Here is an 18627-nt window from a genome sequence, read left to right on the forward strand (position 1 = left end):
CTCCGCCTACCCTCTCTGGCGGACCAACCACTGATGGGTGATGGAAAACACGCCACTAACTATGCGCCGCTTGTGATTTTTTCCCGGGAATGTCACCACAGACACCCAGTTCTTTAATCATAAATTATTATATTAATAATAATATAAATCAATATAATAATAGGCTAAATCACCATTGTGTTACTTAATTCGGCGATAGATAGTGACTTAACAGACATTTATTTTAATGAAAATCTTCAAGATTATTACTTTAAGGCAGATAGCTAAAATATGAGATGTATTTAAATCTGTTTGTTGCCAAATAAGCAAAATCACTTAGCCTTTATAGTCTGCTTAGCCCTTATAATCACCCATGAGCTTCACTAGTACATGCCAATCCTGCCAAATCACACAATATCCTTGTTTTTCCAAGTTGACTATTGCCACCCTGAATAATGGTTTTGAGGGACAGAGTGGAGTCTATGTGAAAGAAAGAAAGAAAAAGACAGATGACTCATGAATCTTGATTATTTCTCTGGAACATAAAAACAAAAGGAAGCATGAAGTGTATCAAAGTTAAACTTCAACAAAGTACCTCAACTGTTTTAGGAGAAGGTCTTCAACTTCTGTTCCAAAGGGATGGCAGGGAGTTCCAGTGAACTGAAGTTAGGTTGAGTGGATGTGATCTAATATCTCTCCTCCTCTGCCCTTCTCTCTCTGTCTCTCTCAGTTATATCTGGGCATCGTGCTGTCCGCTGTGGTCATCATCACCGGCTGCTTCTCCTACTTCCAGGAGGCCAAGAGCTCCAAGATCATGGAGTCCTTTAAGAACATGGTTCCCCAGGTAACGGCTCCCAAATTTTACTCCCTCTCTGTCTTTAGAGTTGCCCCCCTCTCCTCTATTACTGAATAGGGTGTGGGGCTACCGTGTTCAGGTGGACAGTGTGTTTCTGTGGTGAGTATGTCTCATACACATTGTGTATCTGTGGAAATAGATTATTTGTGTTTGTTTCCCATGTTTCTGTGGTTAGTGTGTATGCGGGCTAAGTTTGTTTTTGTGGTTAGTATGACTAGTCATTGGTTTGGCCTGCTCATGTGCGTGCGGTCAGTGTGCAATGCCGTAATGACCATTCCTGTTTGGTTCTGTGCAGCAAGCCCTGGTGATCCGCGAGGGGGAGAAGATGCAGATCAACGCGGAGGAGGTGGTGGGCGGAGACCTGGTGGAGGTGAAGGGCGGAGACAGAATCCCTGCTGACCTCCGCATCGTCTCCTCTCACGGCTGCAAGGTGCTGACCACGCCTGCCACCCAGTCATCTGCATTAGGGGCTAGTGGGTGGAGCAACTGGCAGAAAAGCAGTCATTACCAGGACAGGAGTTAAAGCTTGCCCCTGAGGGAGCTAGCAGTGACCAGCAGTCCCACAGCGGGCCCCATAGCTATCCACAGTGTCACCCAGGGAGGGAGGGGTCTACTTAGCAGGTACAAGAGGCGCTCCTCATTGTGGGCAAGAGCGCCCCCTTTGTCAGGAAAATGAAATATAGGGGAATACACTACACTCCTCATAGACACTGAGGAATGGATTCAGTCAACAGTATGGTTAGCAGACCTGGGTCAGATATGTATTTCTTTGGATTCAAATACTTTTCTGTGCTCTATTGATCTTGCCTGGTGTAACTGAGCCTGCCAATATGACCAGAAGGCAGGGTTTGCAATTCTTGAGAGTATTTCATTGGTTCCAATACGCCAGACAAGATCAGTAAAGCGTAGAAAAGTATTTGAATCCAAAACAAATACATATTTGACCCAGGCCTGATGGTTAGTAACCTGTTTTACTGACAATAATTAGGGATTTGGAGAATTTAGAAATCTTACTTTCATTTAAAATACTACATATGTGGCTCTGGTAGGCTTTCATTATGTGCTGTGTGGAATATTCCATGTTGTTCACAGTGTATTTTCTGGCATACGCATTTTCTTCATAACGACTTGTTTTTCTGACAGGTGGACAACTCCTCCCTGACCGGAGAATCTGAGCCCCAGACCCGGTCACCTGACTGTACCCATGACAACCCACTGGAGACTCGCAACATTGCCTTTTTCTCCACCAACTGCGTTGAAGGTGCTGTATCCATGACAACTGCCTTTCCATCCATTTCCCCCCAGTCTCTGTCCTGAATTTTGCCTTTCTCTGTCACATTCTGTGAGCCAGCTGAGCTAAAGGTGCTGTCATGGCAACCACAGCTTTCTCCATTTTATCTATCTCTCATTTTGCACGCAGTCTTTCTCTCTCTCTCTCTGACTCTCTCCCTTGCTATCTCTCTGCTTCAGTGCCAGCACCATCTCAGACATCAAGACAGAGCCATTTACCTTCCCTTCTTCATTTGACACTCAATTCCAAGCTCCATTGGTTAATGTGCACCTGGGACCTTTTTTTGTGAAAAATAATGAGCACTTTTAATGTACCACGCATTTATAATTAGATCTTGAAATGAATTTAAGCTGTCTTGTAAAAATCAATAACCATTTCAAAATGGAGCCCAGGGAAAGTCGTAATTAGACATGCCAAGCCATCGCCAATTAAAGAGCCCTATAATTCTAATAATAATCTAATTTGCAAATGTTGTGTTTGTCCAACAACAACAACACTAAAAAAAACAACCAAACAGTGGAAACCATTTGATGATTACAAGTCCAATATCTGGCTTTTTACAACAAACCCAGGATCTGGTTTCTCAGCCTCTAATTCTAACCCCCAAATCATTAAATGTGAAACTGTAACTGATTGAGGATCAGAGCTTGAGAGCAGCGCTTGTGGTCAGTGAATTGATTCCTCAGCTTGAAGAACTGATGTGGTGTCATGCTCATCAAAATGAGGGAAAGTACCCCAACTGGAAATATATAATTTTGTTTGAAACTTATTGTCACCTCCCACCAAAATGACATGGACTTCTGATACAATCTCAGGGTTCAAACTAGTTTGTATGGAGACAACCCTACATCGGTAGTATATTTAGAGATAATCTTATATTCTATGTCCCTGGTATGTTTTGGGACAGGATAATCCACTTTGCGTAGCATGCTTAGAGACAACCCTGCCTGTGCTTTCATGTCCTAAAAAGCAGATATAACTCCAATATAAATAAATTCGTTTTTGGAAATATTTTTTCCAAGATTCAGCCACACATTAGTGCATAAGACTTTATTTGAGTTGAGTGTGATGATGGCCTTACTCAGTCACTCACAAGTTGAAACAGATAGCCATTGAAATACAAGTTAGGCATTTACCTGCATTCAGAGTGCTTCTGCTGCTGCGTGTGAGCCTCTCACACTAAGCCAGCGTTGTGTAACGGGCTCTGACCCCGCCCTCCCTCCCCCCGACACGCGCAGGTACGGCACGCGGCATTGTGGTCTGCACCGGCGACCGCACGGTCATGGGCCGCATCGCCACCCTCACCTCGGGCCTGGAGACAGGCAAGACCCCCATCGCCAAGGAGATCGAGCACTTCATCCACCTGATCACGGGCGTGGCCGTCTTCCTGGGCGTCACCTTCTTCGTCCTGTCCATCGTGCTGGGCTACTCCTGGCTGGAGGCCGTCATCTTCCTCATTGGCATCATCGTGGCCAACGTGCCAGAGGGGCTGCTGGCCACCGTCACTGTGAGTGTCCCCTGATCGTAGGGCGACAGAACCAGTGCTGCCATTTTGCTGTCTGTGTCCCTTTCTCTTTATTTATAATTAATAATTTATTTATATCTTTTCATGCAGCTTAACCATTATGAAACAAAGTGAAGGAATATGTTAAAATTAATTCACTGTAAAAAAGTTACAAATAGAGACAAACAATAGTAATAATTAAAATAAGTAAAACATAACAATAAAAGATAGAACAAACACAATAAAACGGTAATTGTTTAACTTAGTATACTAAGTTAAAAGCACATATTTAGAAATGCATCACCAAAAGCGTAGGGAGGTTTGTCACCATGTTCCGGGCCTGTTGTGTGCCCCTGACGGTGAGTTGTTGTGTGGTTGTTGTGGTGCTGTACTATCCTGCACCTTGCGGTCGGTTGGCTAACCTGTGTGTGGCCCCGCCCTCCCCTGGCCAGGTGTGCCTGACCCTCACGGCCAAGCGAATGGCCCGCAAGAACTGCCTGGTGAAGAACCTGGAGGCCGTGGAGACCCTGGGCTCCACCTCCACCATCTGCTCCGACAAGACCGGGACCCTGACCCAGAACCGCATGACCGTGGCCCACATGTGGTTCGACAACCAGATCCACGAGGCCGACACCACGGAGGACCAGTCCGGTGAGGCGTCGTGTACACGTCTGCACACATACAGATCAACATGCACATTTACACTTGCACAAACACGTGTACACAAACAGATGCAAATAGGTATGTGTACATTTAGGGCCGTGAATGTACATTTGCGCATAAACACACGTACTTATGTGCATACACATATTCACAAACCTAAATATGTATGTATACTCTAGGGATGTTAATGATTAATGAAGTATTCTTCATTACACATTCACGTTGATCTAGCGATTAAGAACAATAATTGTATTTTAGGTAGCCTAATGTTTTCTCTTTCAAGAAAAATATGTTGTTTCTCTTTTGGAGAAAATGCAATGACTTAAATAGTCCACCAGATAGAGCTCTATAGATTTTAAACTACTGAGATATAGGCTTGGACACCTACATCTGGGTCCTGGTGCAGATACGGGCATTAATGCATCATAGGTACGCCGGAGGAGACAGCGAGGGGGAAAGCATGGTTTCACTTCGAACATTCGATGACAAGAGCAAAGTTAACAATGTCATTTTTTGGGCTAGTGTTTAGCTATTGCTAGCCACACGTTTCTTATAAATTAAAAGTGCAAATCTTGGTTTTTAAATATGTTTGCCATGCATTAGTCCTGAGCTACACAGCAGCCTTTTGGCATTTTGAAATGGCTGTGTTTTAATATATTACTAGATTGATGGTAATTTAAAGACCTATAACTGACTCCTTCATTGATTTCCTATGGAAATTTCCCCCTCAGGAGTTGGATTTATTTCAAGTGCCTAGGCAAGTTGTCTACCGCTATGTTCTATTTTCCTAGCCCATGCCTTGCATATGCCCTGTTGGAGACTGGAAATAATGGCCGCTTTCTGTGGGATTATTACAATAAGATTTTATAACTGCGAGAAAGTGTATTTAATTTATTATTGCACACATGAAGACTGAGCTAATTTATTACTGTTTTAATAGACTATTTAGTGTAGCATGCGGAAGGAAGAGACATTAAATTCTCTGAGCTGTTGATTATGTTGCCTAAATTTAGCAGCCATCTAAACAAATATTGCTTTATTTGTTCTAATGCGTTTTGAATGTGGAAGAAAATGAACCCGTTCAACAAAGCTTTTTGAGTCAGTACGACTGCTACATCTTGTGTCACTTGCATTTTTATTGGTGAGCTATATATCGTTAGTTAATGGAATTTACCTATCGATTATTCATTCTTTAACATTAAAATTAATCAGTCAAAGTTATTGTAAGTTTGCATTCCTGGTATATTCACATGCAGACATAAATACTGATATATACATACATAGACATAAAACTACACATATGGGCTAAGCATTCAAGCATATACACTCACCGGCCACTTCATTAGGTGACAGGAGTGGCACCCGGTGTGGTCTTCTGCTGCTGTAGCCCATCTGCTTCAAGGTTTGACGTGGTGTGCGTTCAGAGATGCTCTTCTGCATACCTCGGATGTAACGAGTGGTTATTTGAGTTACTGTTCTACTGTTACTTTCTATCAGCTCGAACCAGTCTGGCCATTTTCCTCTGACCTCTGCCATCAACAAGGCATTTTTGCCCAGAGAACTGCTGCTCACTGGATATTTTCTATTTTCGGACCATTCTATGTAAACCCTAGAGATGATTGTGCGTGAAAATCCCAGTAGATCAGCAGTTTCTGAAATACTCAAACCAGCCCGTCTGGCACCAACAACCATGCCACGTTCAAAGTCACTTAAATCACCTTTCTTCTCCATTCTGATGCTTAGTTTGAACTTCAGCAGATCGTCTTGACCATGTCTACATGCCTAAATGCATCGAGCTACTGTCACGTGATTGGCTGATTAGATATTTGCGTTAACGGGTGCAGTTTGCAGTTGAACAGGTGTACCTAATGAAGTGGCCGGTGACCGTATATTCAACATAAACACATAAATATGTGCATATGTATATATAGACACTATGTGAAGTCTACGGAGATTGGAGAACCAAGCAGCTTACCTACAGTATCTCTGCTGGTCTGCCTTCAGTACCAGATCTACCTGACCAGCACTGTGTAAGACATGTAATGGTGCACTGGGCTGATCTCCATTCCAGCTGATCTCTGTTCATTAGGTCTGTTTCAGAAGTTAAATAGCTAATGACCGGCAAATTACAGTGTCTGCCTTACATCCTCTGAGAAATAAATCAGTATTTGGAGCTAACTTTTGCTCATTAATGCCCCTGAACCAAAAAAGGTTGTATTAAAATTCATGAGTTCATTTTAATTTGATTATTCATTAAAGAGATGTAATACATTTTAGGGCGTTTAATTAAACAACTAATTAAACTTTAATAAGATGGCTATTCCAAATTCAGGAAGATATTAGCAAAAATACGTAAAAGATTGCCTCTATCTGTTTTAGTAGCAAAGTGCTTTTCCTTCACAAAGAACTTCAAGTAAATATTTGGAAAATTTGGAAAAGTTTTCCTTGAACAGCTTAATAATATACTAAGGCAGAGACTGTCCTAGAGGGCAGCATGTTTTTTTTAACTTAAATTAAGTGCTGAAACACATCAAAACCCAGAAGAAACCATGGACCTTCAGGATTCGAGTTTGAGATCCCTACACAAGGTGTTGTGAGAACCAGGACTAGTAAAGTGTATGGGATTAATGGAAAGGCAGAGTGGAGAGTAAAGAGTCATTCTTTGTGTGTTGGTGAGTCAGGGAAGTGACCCCTCACTCGCTCTGTTCTCCTCACCCAGGCACCTCCTTTGACAAGAGTTCCACCACCTGGGTGTCGCTGGCGCGCATCGCGTCCCTGTGCAACCGCGCCAGTTTCAAGGCGGGCCAGGAGCACATGCCCATCCTGAAGCGGGACGTGGCGGGCGACGCCTCCGAGTCGGCCCTGCTCAAGTGCATCGAGCTCTCCTGCGGCGCCGTCAAGGCCATGAGGGAGAACAACAAGAAGGTGGCCGAGATCCCCTTCAACTCCACCAACAAGTACCAGGTCAGTGAGTCACGCCCTACCCTGTTCAACCACACTATTCAGCCACACCAGAGAGAAGCACTGAGACAATGTTAACCCTATTCAACCACACTAGAGAGAAGCACTGAGACTGCATTAGCCCTATTCAACCACACTAGAGAGAAGCACTGAGACTGCATTAGCCCTATTCAACCACACTAGAGAGAAGCACTGAGACTGCATTAGCCCTGTTCAAGCACACTAGAGAGAAGCACTGAGACAGCATTAGCCCTGTTCAACCACACTAGAGAGAAGCACTGAGCATTAGCCCTATTCAACCACACTAGAGAAGCACTGAGACAGCATTAGCCCTATTCAACCACACTAGAGAGAAGCACTGACAGGATTAGCCATATTCAGTCATACTAGAGAGAAGCACTGAGAGAGCATTAGCCCTATTCAACCACACCAGAGAGAAGCACTGAGACAGCATTAGCCCTATTCAACCACACTAGAGAGAAGCACTGACAGGATTAGCCATATTCAGTCATACTAGAGAGAAGCACTGAGAGAGCATTAGCCCTATTCAACCACACCAGAGAGAAGCACTGAGACAGCATTAGCCCTATTCAACCACACTAGAGAGAAGCACTGACACAGGATTAATGCTATTCTACCACACCAGAGAGAAGCACTGAGACAGCATTATCCTTATTCAACCACACCACAGACAAGCAATGAGACGGCATTAGCCCTATTCAACCACACCAGTGAGAATTAGAGAGAATGTATTGAGTAATCATTTGCCCGGTTCACAGCCACCTCTGCTGTACAGTTGCGTTTCATAAATGCAGTAGTGCAGTGTTTTCCGTAGGCAGTAAAGGCCTACAGTAAACAGGCAGACACATAAAGACCCTGTAATGACCTGATCATTGACACGCCTCCAGCTCTCTGTGCACGAGACCGAGGACCCCAACGACAACCGCTACCTGCTGGTGATGAAGGGCGCCCCCGAGCGCATCCTGGACCGCTGCTCCACCATCCTGATGCAGGGCAAGGAGCAGCCCATGGACGACGAGCTGAAAGAGGCCTTCCAGAACGCCTACCTGGAGCTGGGAGGACTGGGGGAGAGGGTGCTGGGTAAGACAGAGAGAGAGCAGATAGGGGAAGGACTGTGCTGGGTTACAGGGGAAAAGAGTGGTGGGTAAGACAGAGAGCAGATAGGGGAAGGAGCATGCTGGGTCACAGGGGAGAGGGTGCTGGGTAAGACAGAGAGCAGATAGGGGAAGGAGCATGCTGGGTCACAGGGGAGAGGGTGCTGGGTAAGACAGAGAGCAGATAGGGAAGGATCATGCTGGGTCACAGGGGAGAGGGTGCTGGGTAAGACAGAGAGACAGCAGATAAGGCTAGGAGCATGCTGGGTCACAGGGGAGAGGGTGCTGGGTAAGACAGTGAGAGAGCAGATAGGGAAGGATCATGCTGGGTCACAGGGGAGAGGGTGCTGGGTAAGACAGAGAGAGAGAGCAGATAGGGAAGGATCATGCTGGGTTACAGGTGAGAGGGTGCTGGGTAAGACAGAGAGAGAGAGCAGATAGGGAAGGATCATGCTGGGTCACAGGGGAGAGGGTGCTGGGTAAGACAGAGAGAGAGAGCAGATAGGGAAGGATCATGCTGGGTCACAGGGGAGAGGGTGCTGGGTAAGACAGAGAGAGAGAGCAGATAGGGAAGGATCATGCTGGGTCACAGGGGAGAGGGTGCTGGGTAAGACAGAGAGAGAGAGCAGATAGGGAAGGATCATGCTGGGTCACAGGGGAGAGGGTGCTGGGTAAGACAGAGGAGAGAGCAGATAGGGAAGGATCATGCTGGGTCACAGGGGAGAGGGTGCTGGGTAAGACAGAGAGAGAGAGCAGATAGGGAAGGATCATGCTGGGTCACAGGGGAGAGGGTGCTGGGTAAGACAGAGAGAGAGAGCAGATAGGGAAGGATCATGCTGGGTCACAGGGGAGAGGGTGCTGGGTAAGACAGAGAGAGAGAGCAGATAGGGAAGGATCATGCTGGGTCACAGGGGAGAGAGAGTGCTGGGTTGTGTACTGTACATGCATGTGTGTGCATTTGTGTTTATTCCCATTCTCACTGATTTTTGTTATGATATTTATTTAGTGTGCTGTATTGGGAGGGAGAGTGAGAGGGAGAGAGACAAAACAGAGAAAGAGAGAGATCGTGGTGGGTGAATGGGGAGCTGTACTGGGGAAGAGGGAGGGAGAGAGGATTTCTAAACACATGAACAGTCTGTCAATGCACTAATGGGGTGTTGAGAGAAAAAGAGCTGCCCTGTTGTGAGGCAGGACATAGGGAGGTAGATGTGGATTTCAGGACAGGTCTCACCCCCAGGCCACGCCCCCCTCTTTCTCCCCACAGGGTTCTGTCACGTCCTGTTGGCAGAGGACAAGTACCCCAAGGGCTTCGCCTTTGACTGCGACGACGTCAACTTCCAGACGGACAACCTGTGCTTCGTGGGCCTGATGTCCATGATCGACCCGCCCCGCGCCGCCGTGCCCGACGCCGTTGGCAAGTGCCGCTCCGCCGGGATCAAGGTCATCATGGTGACCGGGGACCACCCCATCACCGCCAAGGCCATCGCCAAGGGTGTCGGCATCATCTCCGAGGGCAACGAGACTGTGGAGGACATTGCTGCTCGGCTCAACATTCCAGTCAGCCAGGTCAACCCCAGGTAAAGACTTACACACTTACGCACTTACACACTGTCACATGGACACACATGCTCTTAGTCAGCCAGGTCAACCCCAGGTAAAGACTTACGCACTTACACACTGTCACATGGACACACATGCTCTTAGTCAGCCAGGTCAACCCCAGGTAAAGACTTACACACTTACGCACTTACACACTGTCACATGGACACACATGCTCTTAGTCAGCCAGGTCAACCCCAGGTAAAGACTTACACACTTACGCACTTACACACTGTCACATGGACACACATGCTCTTAGTCAGCCAGGTCAACCCCAGGTAAAGACTTACACACTTACACACTTACACACTGTCACATGGACACACATGCTCTTAGTCAGCCAGGTCAACCCCAGGTAAAGACTTACACACTTATGCACTTACACACTGTCACATGGACACACATGCTCTTAGTCAGCCAGGTCAACCCCAGGTAAAGACTTACACACTTACGCACTTACACACTGTCACATGGACACACATGCTCTTAGTCAGCCAGGTCAACCCCAGGTAAAGACTTACACACTTACGCACTTACACACTGTCACATGGACACACATGCTCTTAGTCAGCCAGGTCAACCCCAGGTAAAAACGTACACACTTACACACTTACACACTGTCACATGGACACACATACATGTAGACACATGCAACATGCATGCCCTCAGTCAGCCAGGTCAGCCTCAGGTCACACACATACACATGCAGCACACACGTACATGTAGACAATGACATGCCCTCAATTAGTCATGTCATCCCCAGATAACACACACACACACACACACACACACACACACACACACACGTTAATGCACAGTTGCAGATGGTGGACATGAAGCGCTACATTAGCGTTATTTGAGCGCACGTGTGTGCGTGTGTGTGTGTGTGACAGGGATGCCAAGGCCTGCGTGATCCACGGCACAGACCTGAAGGACCTGTCCCAGGAGCAGATGGACGAGATTCTGAGGAACCACACCGAGATTGTCTTCGCCAGGACCTCCCCGCAGCAGAAGCTCATCATCGTGGAGGGCTGCCAGAGACAGGTGAGCTGACCGAGGAGAGCCTCAGAGTGTGAGAGTCTCAGAGTCACTGAGGAGAGCTGAGAAAGTTTTAACCTCAGCGAGTCAGAGTCCAAGGCCCACAGAGCCAAGTTACCAGAAGAAAAAGGCCTCCGGAAGTTTCCCAATGGTGACTCCTCTCCCCCTCTCTCACACCCTTTCCTCAGGGGGCCATTGTGGCTGTAACAGGGGACGGTGTCAATGACTCCCCCGCCCTGAAGAAGGCCGACATCGGCGTCGCCATGGGGATCTCCGGCTCAGACGTGTCCAAACAAGCGGCCGACATGATCCTACTGGACGACAACTTCGCCTCCATCGTCACCGGCGTGGAAGAAGGTGGGGAAGGGGCGTGTCCCCTGGGGGGTGGAGCAGGTGGCTGCAGTAGGACAGAACCACCTTTGGGCCGGGGAGCCACAGCTGATGCAGTCTATGCCACTGTTCCACAGGTCGCCTGATCTTTGATAACCTGAAGAAGTCCATCGCCTACACCCTGACCAGCAACATCCCCGAGATCACGCCCTTCCTCTTCTTCATCTTGGTCAACATCCCTCTGCCCCTCGGCACCATCACCATCCTCTGCATCGACCTGGGCACTGACATGGTGAGAGCCAAACCGCACACACACATCGCACACGCACACTACACGCCCAGTACACACCCTATACAATCTCTGTACACTGCACGCGCTGTTTAAGATGCATTTCCTGCTAGCATTTAAGCATTTGAACGTGCCTGTCCGTCACTCCCAGGTGCCGGCCATTTCCCTGGCCTATGAGGCGGCTGAGAGTGACATCATGAAGAGGCAGCCCAGAAACCCGCGTGTGGACAAGCTGGTGAACGAGAGGCTGATCAGCATCGCCTATGGACAGATCGGTGCGTCCTTCACCCTTGGTTAAATGCAAACCTAAACTGCACCATTTCGGTATCTTTTATCATATCTGGGACTGAATGTACAAGGGCCCTGCCTATTATATACCAGACAATCTGTTTGCAGGGAGCTGGTGCTGCTGGTAGAGTGGCTGAAATGGATGTGCTAATGGGGATTAAAGATTCAGTGTTCCTATAAGGGGTGTTGTCATGGACACAGTATTCTTTCCGTAACCGTACAGGTATGATCCAGGCTCTGGGTGGATTCTTCAGTTATTTCGTGATTCTGGCGGAGAACGGCTTCCTGCCCTCTCTGCTGGTGGGCATCCGCCTCAACTGGGACGACCGCTCCACGAACGACCTGGAGGACAGCTACGGCCAGCAGTGGGTCAGTGCACACACCCGGCCTTCCACCCTCGTCTCTCTCTCTCACACTCTCTCTCTCTCTCTCTATATATCTGTCTCTCTCATTTCCTCTCACTATCCTTCCTATCACTGTCTCCATCAAAGGACAAGGGGAACATTTATTATCTTTTCAGCATTACGTCACCATGAGTAATAACACCGTCTGCACTGCACATAGTAATCTCATCATCTGGGCCACTGAAGAGAAACGAGACAAATTAGCAATAACAAGTATAATTGTCTTTCCCAGAAAATAATTTAGTCACATCAGTAATCTTTTTTTGGTGTGTTTTTCTGTCTCTATCTCTGTCTCTCTCTGTCTCTCTTTCTCTCTCTCTCTCTCTCAGACCTACGAGCAGAGGAAGATCGTGGAGTTCACGTGTCACACGGCCTTCTTTGTGAGCATCGTGGTGGTGCAGTGGGCCGACGTCATCATCTGCAAGACCAGGCGCAACTCCGTTTTCCAGCAGGGCATGAAGTGAGCGCGGCCGCTGGCTCTGCCCGAGCCCTCATGAGTTCCCGTCTCAGCACAGATGCCTCGCTCTCTGCCTCTGATGCGCACAGATGTGTCTGGCACACTGGTCTGAGTCTCTGTTTGTCACCCCCTTACAGAAATAAGATCCTGATTTTTGGGCTGTTTGAGGAGACTGCCTTAGCTGCCTTCCTGTCCTACTGCCCGGGCATGGATGTGGCCCTCAGGATGTACCCCCTCAAGTGAGTGCCCCCAGATCTGTTAAACGCACGCCCTGCATCCCCCCGTCCGTCCAGAGAGCACGCTGAGCAGTGACTGTGTCTCTCTCTCCTCTCTCAGGCCCAGCTGGTGGTTCTGCGCATTCCCCTACAGTTTCCTCATCTTTGTTTACGATGAAATACGAAAACTCCTCCTGCGCAGGAACCCTGGAGGTACTGAGCCAGACAGGCAACAGCTTAACACACACACACACATACATACACGCACACACACAAACGCACACACACACACACACACACACTTACACACACACACGCACACAGCACCACACACACACAACACACACACACACACACACACACACGCACACTCACACACACACACATACACACACATACACACACACGCACACACACACGCACACATACACACACACACGCACACACACTCACACACACACACATACACACACACACGCACACGCACACACACAACCGCACATGCGCAAACACGCACACATACACACACACGCATGCACACAAAGACACGTACACAGGCACGCACACACGCATACACACACGCACACACACACACAGGCACGCATGCACATGCACACATACACACACACACAGGCACACGCATACACACACACACACACACACACACACACACATACGCACACACACAACCACACATGCACACACACACACACAACCGCACATGCACACACACACACACAACCTCACGTGCACACACACACATGCACACACACACACGCACAACCACACATGCACACACACGCACACAGAGACATGTACACAGGCATGCACAAACGCATACACACACACGCGCGCACGCGCACACACACGCACACACATATGCACGTACACACACACGTATACACATACATGCACACACACACATTCACGCATGCACACACACACACGCTCACACACGGACACACACGCGCACACACACAGGTACGCACATACACACAGGCACGCACGCACACACTCACACACACACACACACTGCGTGTGAAAGATGGACTCATAAGCAGTGTCCCTGTGGGGCTTCATTCCATTTGCGGGAAGTGTCTTTCTGAATGATTGAATTTTGTTAAATTATTCATATCTTCTGCAAAATCTTCTGCTTGAAATGGTTTGCACAGAATATTTGAATGTCTTGCCTTTGAAATAACCTTCCAGTAACAGGGACTCCCCCTCTCTCTCTTCCTCTCCCTTGCTGCAGGTTGGGTGGAAAAAGAAACATACTATTAAAAGATCAGTCTCTACTCATCCCCCTTCATCCTCCCTGTCTCTCTATCTCCCTTTCCCCCACTCCCTCTCAACGCAACACTCCACACAAAAATGACAAAGCTAAAAGAAAATGTCAAAAGTGCTCCCATCCCTAACTCACAATCGGAGAAGAGGAGAGAGGAAACACTGCCGGAGAAAAGAGGGACACGACCTGCCACGACTCCTGTCCTCCCTCTCTCTCTATCTATCTCTCTCTCTCCCTCTCTCTCTCTCTGACATTCCATCCATCTCTATACCCAAAGACTACAGCATAAGACCTACCACCAGAACTGTTACAGTCTTTATATCCTCTTCTAGTACTGTTCATGTGTGCTGTTACACTGCAGTGTGTACATGGATAAGGGTGGTGGTTACACAACTCTATCTACAAATGGCAGCTGTATATTGGTAACGTAGAGTGAAGGAGCCCTAGTGTGCCGTGAATGTCTCAGTTCTGTGAATATGACATTTCCCCCCACCCCCGCCCCCGTCCCCTTTTCACCCTCCCTTCCCTCCTTTCATTTTCCTCCATCTTCTGTTCATATGCCCCCCCTCACCTCCCATTCAAGCCATTGGTAAAGGTGGACCACAAGAGCCAGTGAAAGAACCGACCAATCATAATACTAGGCTCCTTCTGTTATAGAGGAAAACGGGCGTGTTCTTACACCCCCCCCTCTGCGTTTTACAGTAATACTCGCCTCCTTCAGCTGTAGAGGAACGAGGGCGTGTTCTTACAGCCCTCTGCATTTCTCCTCTTTCCTGCCAGTTCAGTCGCAGTGATGTCATTTTGTTTCTTTTCTTAGCCGCTGTGACTGAATGATTTTTATTTAAATGTTTTTTTATTTCAGGGGGGTGTGTGAGAGTCGATTCCCTCATTTGGACATGACCACTCTTTCTCTTTCGCACCCTCCTTCCCTCCTCCCTTACCTTTATCTCTCTCTCTCTCCTACTGCCAGTCTGTCTGTCTGTCTGTCTGTCTGTTTGTGTGCACTGTGAGAACCATTGTCCTTGTTGACTTCCTACCCTGTTGGAAAAAAAAAAATCAATCTTTCTGTGTTCTAGGAAAAAAAAAAAGATTTCTCCTTCAATTTCAATAATTAAATAAAAAGGAAAAAACTAAAAAGGACAAAAAGAACTTGCAAAAGAATCAATGACAGAAATGAAAATAAAATGAAGGATCTCTCTTTTTTTCTGTTTGGGCTCTGATTTGTCTTTTACTGGGTTTTTAAAAAAGCCACAAGGCTTTTCCCACAGAACGGGATCGGAAAGCAGGCTGCTCCCATGGTGTCCACAGGTCTGTTCGGCATCACTGAAGCACACATCACAAACCTAATAAGTAAACAAAACAAACTTGTTAAACCCTGCAAACCTGGTCCAGCATCTGATGGTTTTAGTTGTTATTCAACACTTAATCGATCAGTAAAAAGGACTGATTGCACAGTTAGCTTACCAAACCTGGTTACTTGGGTCTGAAGTTGTTGCTGATTTTAAGGTGAAAACAACAACAAAAAACAAGACCCCGTGGCACTTCAAGACCAGAGTTACAGGCCCTCGTTCTAAATCATTAGAACAGGCCCGCCACTCTGCAATGGCCACTACCTACAAATATCCCTGGATCTCAAGACAAGCCGTACTTCCAACTCTGAAAGACTTAAGTCTTACCATCATGGGCATTTTACTAAAATCTTTTCTCTGTAATCACTATTCACTTAAATTTGTCTGTTTACATTTATATGTCAGTAGAAGAATGCAATTCTTTTCAAAATCACCTTTAAAATGTAATAACCATTTGAAAACATACCCTTGAGAAAGTGTTATGGAGGTATACATACATGCATTAGATACATACAAGACACATGCTAGTATGTCTTATGTCACTTTCCCTAGGTTTTTGTCTTCCAGAATATGCAACTGCAATTTCAGCAAGACACTGAAGTTTTCAGTGATTTAACAAGCATTAAATGGTAAGCTTCATTTGAGAGGAACGATTAGCCTTTTGGGGTGAATCCTACAGTCACCAAGCACCAACAACAGAGACTGGACTTTTAGCTTTAAAAATGACATCACATTTATTATCTGAAAGTGATATAAAATAGTGAACAAATTATCTAAGCTTTAAGGTAAACTATTTATTTGTGAACTTAGGCTTGTGAGAGTACACAGCTCAATTATAAAGTGGATGGCTGTAAGATTTAGTGAATAGAAAAGAATTCAGAGATGTAATGTATTAGTCTTCCTGTTTTGCCTCAGAGACAGGAAATTTGTTGGTGTGAAAATGTTCTTAAAATCTGCTAAAGAAAGGATATTAAGACTACCCGCATGATGTCAGAAGTGCTCACTAATGTGCTTACCACTACAACTGCTATAATGAGTCTACATGTGAACCATGCCATGACTCATATTTTCCAGGATTAGTTACTAACTACACTCCCAGCAGTTGGTGGGCAGAATGCAATTTGTCTTTCAGTAGGTGTTCAAAAGACTTTTCCAAAGGCACTAATTTATAATTATGCCTGATTGCATATCATTTAAATAGCATTATATATGAGAATACAAGTGACAGTGTATTCTCACATACAAGTCATCAACAAGCCTGCAATTAGATTAGGTGTGATGTATTATGAAAACTATAAAAATATACCAATACCACTACAGGTCCCTCTAGTTATCAAAAGAATGGTGCAGCTTTCAGCTTCAGCTGTGTTACACACTCCTCTTAAGAACTACACACACACACTGAACACATCAAACACAGAACAAGCACATTATTTCCCCACTGTGAATGTGTTCATTCTCCACTCTAATAAACACAGACACACACACACACAATCACACACATGCACGCGTGCACACACACACACACACACACACACACACACACACATGCTCTAATCACAGAGGCACAGATAGGCATTCACTCCCCCCTGCTCTCATCTCTCCTCCGGGTGGATGTCCTCCAATCGCACGCCATCGCCTCCCATCTCTGAGCAATGCACTGATCTCTCCGCTCCATTACTCCGCGCGACGAAATATCGATCGCCTGCCTTTGCCGCAGTGTGGAGAGAGACATGGGGGAACATTCTCCGAGGTCATCTCCTTGGCAACAGGAGGACGGGTCACACGGTTGCCATGGCTCCTAGGTCACAGGCATAAGGAAGGATGGGGGAGGACCCACAATTGGGGCTGTGTGTTCACACCAATAAGTAATAAGCTTTTCCCATTTAAGACCAGTTCTGTAACAGATAAATGAAAGTGAAATCATTTAGAGGTCAGACCTGCAAACATGAAAAGCCCAAATAATTTACTTAATAGGTATGTGCTCCAGTTGTTATGAATGCTTTTTCCCCCCAAACATCACACAAGGATAAAGTAATATTCAATATCCACATCCTTTGGTAAATTTATTCCCCAATGGTGTAAATAGTCTTTATCCATAACCATTTTACTACTACTTGTGCTTATCCTTAAAAAAATGTTTTTCTTCTTCTCAAGGTTTCAAAATGCACTATCATATCCTTCCTCCATAAACTTGGGGGTGAGCGCAGTCAAGCTCGTGCTCTTCTCCGAAGCGTGCGCTACCTCCAGCTTTTTAATTTCACACTCGCCGTGCTGTGCTGCCTGTGCCATTTAACGCGTAGCTGGCGCAGGCACGCTGGGCGCCCGATCGATAAGAGGAATCGCCGGTGTGCAATGAGGACGGTCACACCAACCGTAACTCTTCCTCTCACGGCTACGCTAAAGGCTAATCGTGCGCTGCCTGGCGGAGCTGCCAGCCAGTCGGCAGTGGTGATCAGGATTTCATACCAGCTGTTGGGGCGGATATGCCCGAAAGCCTGTATTTTAACTGTCATCCAGCAGCCCCATAGCATGCTTTAGTACGCAATTTCACATAATAGTAGTACCTAAATTATTGCTTTAGTTTATATTAGAATGTTTTATATTAGTATGGGAGACAGATTAATTAGAAGAGAAATTCAAGATGAATACAGCCAATGCAATATTCACAGCACCTACAGAAATGGGCACCGAGCAGCGAATCTGGAGGGCGAATGCAGATGTCCCAGCTGTCAGTCAGGTCTTGTTTTGATGTGGAAGAGCAGGCAGGCAGTCCTTGGAGGGCAGCTCTCTGCTGCTCTGCATGCTGTGACCCCCAGCTGTCATCCCCCAGCATCCCCCGCCTCCCCCCACACAGGGGCCTCACGACAGACAGCTCACCCGCAGCACACCCTTCCAAGCACATCCGGGGCGTGTCAGAGAGCGTGACCTACGGGGTGCAAAGATTCATTTACGCTGCTGGATATACACCGATGCAATTAGGGTGCAATGCAGTGGCAACAAA

At 46.7% G+C, this 18627-nt stretch overlaps 1 protein-coding gene across 3 annotated transcripts in view; it reads left to right on the forward strand.

Moving 5' to 3' along the window:
• The window catches only part of atp1a3a (ATPase Na+/K+ transporting subunit alpha 3a), a 34915-nt gene extending 19440 nt beyond the window's left edge, over nucleotides 1–15475 (forward strand). Inside the window, exons 5-21 of one of the 3 annotated variants that reach the window (XM_064347992.1) lie at nucleotides 710–823; nucleotides 1131–1265; nucleotides 1979–2096; nucleotides 3365–3633; nucleotides 4083–4281; nucleotides 7013–7257; nucleotides 8163–8355; nucleotides 9634–9946; nucleotides 10862–11012; nucleotides 11195–11363; nucleotides 11474–11628; nucleotides 11777–11900; nucleotides 12137–12282; nucleotides 12647–12777; nucleotides 12912–13013; nucleotides 13111–13202; nucleotides 14242–15475. In XM_064347992.1, coding sequence (XP_064204062.1) covers nucleotides 710–823; nucleotides 1131–1265; nucleotides 1979–2096; nucleotides 3365–3633; nucleotides 4083–4281; nucleotides 7013–7257; nucleotides 8163–8355; nucleotides 9634–9946; nucleotides 10862–11012; nucleotides 11195–11363; nucleotides 11474–11628; nucleotides 11777–11900; nucleotides 12137–12282; nucleotides 12647–12777; nucleotides 12912–13013; nucleotides 13111–13202; nucleotides 14242–14270 — 2685 coding nt within the window. In that variant the 3' untranslated portion in view covers nucleotides 14271–15475. Of the gene's footprint in view, nucleotides 1–709; nucleotides 824–1130; nucleotides 1266–1978; nucleotides 2097–3364; nucleotides 3634–4082; nucleotides 4282–7012; nucleotides 7258–8162; nucleotides 8356–9220; nucleotides 9232–9633; nucleotides 9947–10538; nucleotides 10555–10861; nucleotides 11013–11194; nucleotides 11364–11473; nucleotides 11629–11776; nucleotides 11901–12136; nucleotides 12283–12646; nucleotides 12778–12911; nucleotides 13014–13110; nucleotides 13203–14241 lie in introns of those variants that run through there. The other 2 variants (XM_064347993.1, XM_064347994.1) reach the window with 2 other exon arrangements.
• The last annotated feature ends 3152 nt before the right edge of the window (nucleotides 15476–18627 follow it).

Source organism: Anguilla rostrata, chromosome 8, assembly GCF_018555375.3.
Source record: "Anguilla rostrata isolate EN2019 chromosome 8, ASM1855537v3, whole genome shotgun sequence".
Taxonomy (NCBI): Eukaryota; Metazoa; Chordata; class Actinopteri; order Anguilliformes; family Anguillidae; genus Anguilla; species Anguilla rostrata.